The 5,815-nt window shown below is 65.2% G+C and overlaps 1 protein-coding gene across 1 annotated transcript; it reads left to right on the forward strand.

Annotated features, from left to right (window-relative positions):
• Nucleotides 1-548: 548 nt before the first annotated feature.
• MNEG_7570 (syntaxin 5) lies at nucleotides 549-5,708 on the forward strand (the record flags this gene model as incomplete). The annotated part of the gene is made up of 13 exons (XM_014043958.1): nucleotides 549-598; nucleotides 785-971; nucleotides 1,222-1,758; nucleotides 2,024-2,176; nucleotides 3,142-3,175; nucleotides 3,347-3,622; nucleotides 3,822-3,967; nucleotides 4,353-4,434; nucleotides 4,753-4,853; nucleotides 5,083-5,124; nucleotides 5,332-5,424; nucleotides 5,519-5,543; nucleotides 5,701-5,708. The coding sequence occupies 13 exons, from the start codon at nucleotides 549-551 to the stop codon at nucleotides 5,706-5,708; spliced, it is 1,734 nt and encodes a 577-aa protein (XP_013899412.1).
• Nucleotides 5,709-5,815: the final 107 nt, after the last annotated feature.

A 5,815-nucleotide genomic window follows, 5' to 3' on the forward strand; every position in this document is an offset into this window, starting at 1 on the left:
GTCAGGGGCCTCAGCCGCGGCAGCAGACGCAGCAGCCGCAGCGCGCACTGACACAGCACGCCGATCCCGGAGCAGCCCGCGACTCAGCCAGCAAGGGCGCGAGGTCTTGCAGGTATGCAGGTGCAAATCAAACAGATGTATCAGACATCCTGCAGAAACACAGTTGCAAGCGGCCAGATGCCGACGCCGCATGATAGAGGTCGCCGCCAGGGCGAACGCCGTCGCCACTCCCAGCATGCAGGCCCCCGAATTTCCTCCCTGACCTCACACACACATGAGCACCAACCAATGCATGATCATTCACCCCGGCATTGCAGGAGTTGGAGCCTTGGGTGTCAGCCGAGCTCCTGCCCCGCTTTTTGCCGCCGACTTTGCAGCAATGGCAGCCCTCGGACTTCCTTCCGGACGCCACGTCAGCATCCTTCCTGGAAGACCTGCAGCTGCTGCGCGGATCCGCAGCGCAGCTGCCAAACGATCTGCTGGTGGTCCTTTCTGGCGTGGCAGTCTCTGAGGCGGTGGCCCCCAACGGGCTGTCACTGCTGAATTCGATGCAAGCTACCGGGGACGAGACAGGGGCGCAAACGCACGCGTGGGCAAGGTGAGCGCTCGCGCCAGGGGCTTCGCCAAAGCGCAGAGGGTTGCTGCAACAAGTGCAAAATCTCAACACGCGGAGTGGGTTTCAGAGTACAGTTACAGCTTTTGGGCCATCGTCCTCAACCCACCTTGCTGCTTCCATACAACTCTGCTGTCTTGCGACCAAACGCGGCCGTGCCGCCACCGCCAGGTGGGGCCGCGCTTGGGCAGCTGAGGAGGTGCGGCATGGGCAGCTTCTCAGCAGCTGGCTCTACCTGTCTGGCCGCGTCGACTCGCGGGCGCTGCAGGTCACCGCACAGCGGCTGATCGCTGCGGGGGTGGACGGCGGCGGCCTCGGCGCTGACCCCTACCGGTTGTTCGCCCTCTGGGCGCTGCAGGTGCGACCGCCTGCGACACCGCCGCCACCTTTGGCACGAGCCCCCAGCTTCCAGGGGCATGCAGATTGGTTCTTTGGGTGTCGGTCGGCCAGTGGGAGGGTTCCCGTGTGGAAACAAGCGGAGATGGCGGGTGGCGGGAAGCCGTATAACATGGGGTTGAGCATCTGTGCTTGCACCAGTGTTGGTGCGACTCAACGACGACGCGCCCTGCAGTTGCACACGCCGCCCCTGCCGACCGCGCCGACCACAGGAGCACGCGTCCCGGGTGTCTCACGGCAACGCCGCGCGGCTCGCCGGCTACCACGGCGCCGCGCCGCTCGCGCAGCTGCTGAGCGCCGTCGCGTCCGACGAGGCGCGCCACGAGGCGGCCGCCGCGGCGGTCGTTGGGAAGCTGCTGCAAGCCGACCCTGAGGCCGCGCTGCTGGCGCTGGCTGATGTCGTGACAAGGGGGGTGGTCATGCCGGGGGCGCGCATGGACGACGGATGGCACGGCCGCGCCAACGCACGCAGCGCCAGCAGCAGCAGCGGCGGCGGCGGCGGCGGCGGCGGCGGCGGCGACGGCGGCGGTGACAGCAGCGACGGCGGCGGCGGGGACGCTCAAGGCTCAGAAGGGGGTGGCAGCGGGGCGGATCCAGACGCGGCGGTGGTCGGCCGGGGGAACGGCAATGCTGGGGGCAACGGTGGCAGCCAGCTGTACCGCGATTACGCGGCCGCCGCCGACGCGCTGGGGGTGTTCACTGTGGCCGACCACGCGGCCGGCCTTGAGCAGCTGCTGGGCGCGTGGGAAGTGAGCAGTTTTAAGGCAGACGGGCGGGCGGCTGTGAAGCTGCAATTGACCGCGGCTCGCTGCGGTGGCTGCTGACCGGTGCAGGGCGTATCATGTTGTTTGATGCCAGCCGTTGCATCGGCCAAAGTCTGCAAACGTCTGGTGCGACAGTGTTGGGTTCCCTCAAGCCTGTATGCTTGTGTGCAGCTCGCACATATGATCCGCCCTTCCCTGCGACGCTCCCAGCAACAGACCCTATTCGCACCGCGGCCGCCCGCACCCGCAGGTTCCGCAGCTACGCGTGTCGGGGGAGGCGGCAGCTGCCCAGCAGCTGCTGATGGGGCTGCCGCAGTCCATAAAGCGCCTTGGGGAGCTGCAGCTGGAGCGCAGGCTGAGGGACCGGCGGCGCGGGCAGGGGCGGAGCGCTAGTTTTTCGTGGGTGCACATGCGAGAGATCGCTCTGAGCTAGTTTGCTGGGAGCGGATGTTGGTCATGTATGTGCAGCTTTGCATGTCTTGCCTTTTTAGTATACCAGGGCACCACATGCTGTACATCTCCCGGGTTTCTATATCTCCCGGCCAAAACAGCTCACACTAGGCCCGGGAATTAACGAGGGTGCACTTGTACGCTTGTCGTGTTCCCATACTTGGGACAACTTCGTCATGGCATGTCATTGACAGGCCTCCTAGATTTGTTCATGCCTCTGGCATATGCTCATGTTTGCTGTTGTCGGTTGTAAAGTGCAAACAAGCGAGGCGCAGCAGATCGCTTTTCACAACGGGGCTGCTGTTGTATGGGAGGACATTTGAATGATTGCATGTGGATGGGTTTGGGGTCCGATTATGGGCGGATGCGATGGCGAAGACAGCGGGTAGCGGCTTGTATTCAATCGTGACATACTTGCTTCCGCTTGCCACACCTGCCGTGTGCGGTGTGTACGGTGGTGACCACTCTACCCCTCGGTAATCGAACCCTCGTCAGTGCATGCTTGATACGACGATTTTACACATGACGTACGTTGTTCAGCATCGATACGGCATTTCATCAGTGGCCCTTGCGATGCAGCGTCCACAGCGGCGAAGCTGCTCATGCAGTACTTTCCTCGGCATGACAAAGTCGCGGCGCTTCGCCGAGTGGCACAACAACCGCTGGTCCAGCTCTTCTTCTGTGACACGGCCTCATTCTGTGACACGGCCTCATACATAAGGAAGCACATTCCGATAGCAGGTTCAATCATTGTGGATGCGGGCCGCGACTACCAGCCTGCGTGATCGGACGCAGGAGTGGCAGGCGATAGTAGAACGGCTACAAAAATCTCAGGTATACTCGGTATAAAGTGACGGGCACCGACTTTTTTGCAGCCCAGCCGAGAACCGTCTAATATGCCTGCTGCCGTCCTCGCAGGGAGCTTCGGCGGGGCCGTACAGTCAGAATGGAGGTAGGTGAACCGTATGCGATAGCAGTGGCGCGTCACCGCTCTGCTGCGCCACTCTGCGGCAAGGCAGCGCGCGCCGCTCATGCACCCTGCATCACTGCCGTGCTGTCTCCCGCCCCTGTCCCCGTCCGCTGACCGCGCCCGCCCGCAATGGCACACGCCCCCGCTGCGCAGCCTCCTCCTCCGCCGCGCACCCCGCGCGCGCCCTGGTGCAGCAGCAGTCGGAATTCACTAAGCGCGCGTCCCAGATCGGCCTGTCGATTCACAAGACGTCCCTGAAGCTGCAGAAGCTCGCGCAGCTCGCGAAACGCACGTCGATGTTTGACGACCCGAGCGCCGAGATAGAGGAGATGACTGGGGTCATAAAGCACGACATTCAGCTGCTGAACGAGGGCATCGCGGAGCTGCAGCGGTTGTCGGCGCGCGGCGGGGAGGCGGCGAACCGGCAGAGTGCGGAGCACTCGCATACTGTGGTGGACTCGCTGCGGACGCGGCTAAAGGATGCGACAGCAGAATTCAAAGACGTGAGTTGTTGAGTGTATTTGTGGAGGCTGGGTAGATGGTTGTATTGGCGTGGCTATGCCGCGCTCCACGGCAAGGTCCCGCCGAGCGCCCTGAGTGTCGTGTGGGGCACGCGCTGCAGCTGCAGCTGCCGCTGCTGCCGCCGCTGCCGCCGCCAGCGCCGCCGTTGCTGCTGCTGCTGCTGCGGCGCGGCCGCTGCTGCTGCTGCCGCCGCCGGGGCTGGTGGATGCAGCTTCTGTTGAAGTAGAAAGTGCGCAGTGGGGCGGTCTTGAGGTTGGAGCAGCAGTGTGAGCGAGCAGCACGCCAACAGCAGCAGCATGGCTACAACAGCAGAACCCACCGCGTTGGTGGCGTCGACGGCGACGGGGGCAGCAGCGGCCTCGGCCGCAGCACCAGCCGTCGTCGCCCGGGTTGGCATGGGCGGCTGCCGTTTGCGGGATGCAAGTTGAAAGGCAGCCAGAGATACCTGTGTCGCCTCTGAAATCGCGTCCCGCGAACGGCAGTTTTTCATGCCCTGCCTGCAGCTGCCTGGCCGCAATGATACGTAATGTGGCTCTGCCGCGGCGCTGCTCCGTGGATGTCCGTGGCCCATACGCCAAGCCTGACGGTCTGCTGCACTTCGCCGAACCCATCCGTTTGTCTCACACAATCACACCAGGTGCTCACCCTGCGGACTGATAACCTGAAGTCCCACAACGAGCGGCGGCAGCTCTTCTCCAGCCAGCCGGACAGCAGCAGCAGTGAGCGGGCCCCTCGGGCGGTCGCATACGGAGCAGGAGGGTGTGGCCGCGGGAGTGGCGCTGCATTCGCTGGACCGTGGGGTGGTGCCCCTGCTCTGAGCTGTGGCTGCTGGGCCGGGATCGGCTGCTTGAGGTTGCGGCTACGGGCTTGCCCAGGTTCAACAAGGCAGGTTGTGTGCCTGCGCTCCTGAGCGGTACGCGCGGCGGGGACGCCAGCAGCCGCCGGTGGCCGCGGCGGCCTGGCGAATTGATGCTGACAGGGCTTGCGGACGCGCGCCCCTCCTCCCCCCACTTGCGGCCGCCCGCTCGGCCCCGCAGGCTTCTTGGAACGGACGCCGCTGCTGGCGGGCGGCGACAGCAGCAGCGGCGGCGGCGCAGGGGGGTCGGGCCGGACGGCCGCGAGCTTGTTCGGCGGCCAGGTGCGGCGAGGGGGAGGGCCCGGGGCACGGCAACCTTGGACGCCGCTGCTGGATGACTGGGGCTGCTGCGAGGGGGTTTGCCCTGCTGGCGCACAGCGGGCTGGCAGCCAGAAGTTGGCTAGATGGGACTGCAGGACCTAGGTGTAAGCGGGCCTGCGCCCTGCTCTCCTTTTCGCATCCCCACACATCACCTCCCTCCTTCCTCCCTGATCGGTTTTACTGCGCGCAGGGCGGCGGCCAGATGCAGCAGCAGATGGTGTTGCAGCAGCAGGTGCGCCGCAGCATGCCCGCGCGGTGTGCAGTTGGGAGCGATGGCGCGCGCTTGTGCTTGCTGATGGGGTCCTGGGAGCCGAACCATTATGCGCGCAATGACATCTCCGCAAGTTGCGACGCTGCGCTTTCGGCTGTGCTGTAGCGCCTGGGGCGGAACACTGTCCCTTGCGTCACCTGTCGCGTCCTCTGGACTCGCAACCAACAGGACGGCTACCTCAGCAGCCGGGCGGAGGCGCTGCACAGCGTGGAGGCGACCATCGTCGAGCTGGGCAGCATATTCACGCAGCTCGCTGACATGGTGAGGCAGCGAAGGCTGGGGCCGCGGGCTGGGGCTGCGGGCCGGGGCGTTGGGAGGCAGGCGGGATGCCGGCGGGCTGCTCCCGCTTTCTCAGTGGGTGGTCCATACCTGCATGGGAGGTGTGTGCATCCAGCACGCGGCGCGTTTTCCCCCCTCTTCCCCATGCTGCGCGGCGATGCGGCGTCGGCGGGGTTGACAGTGGTCACGTCACATGGGCCCAGCCCCATGCGCGCCAGCACCATGCTGCCTGTCCCGTGCTCGCGGTCACCCTCCCAGTCTGCTGAAAATCCCGCCCAAGCCCAGCGTCTCTCAATCTCTGCACCTACCATCCCCTGCCTACCAATCACGCTTGTCACGAATTGCGACACCACACCTGTCCCCCTACCCGCCC

The sequence above is a fragment of the Monoraphidium neglectum genome (assembly GCF_000611645.1).
Source record: "Monoraphidium neglectum strain SAG 48.87 unplaced genomic scaffold scaffold01350, whole genome shotgun sequence".
NCBI lineage: Eukaryota > Viridiplantae > Chlorophyta > Chlorophyceae > Sphaeropleales > Selenastraceae > Monoraphidium > Monoraphidium neglectum.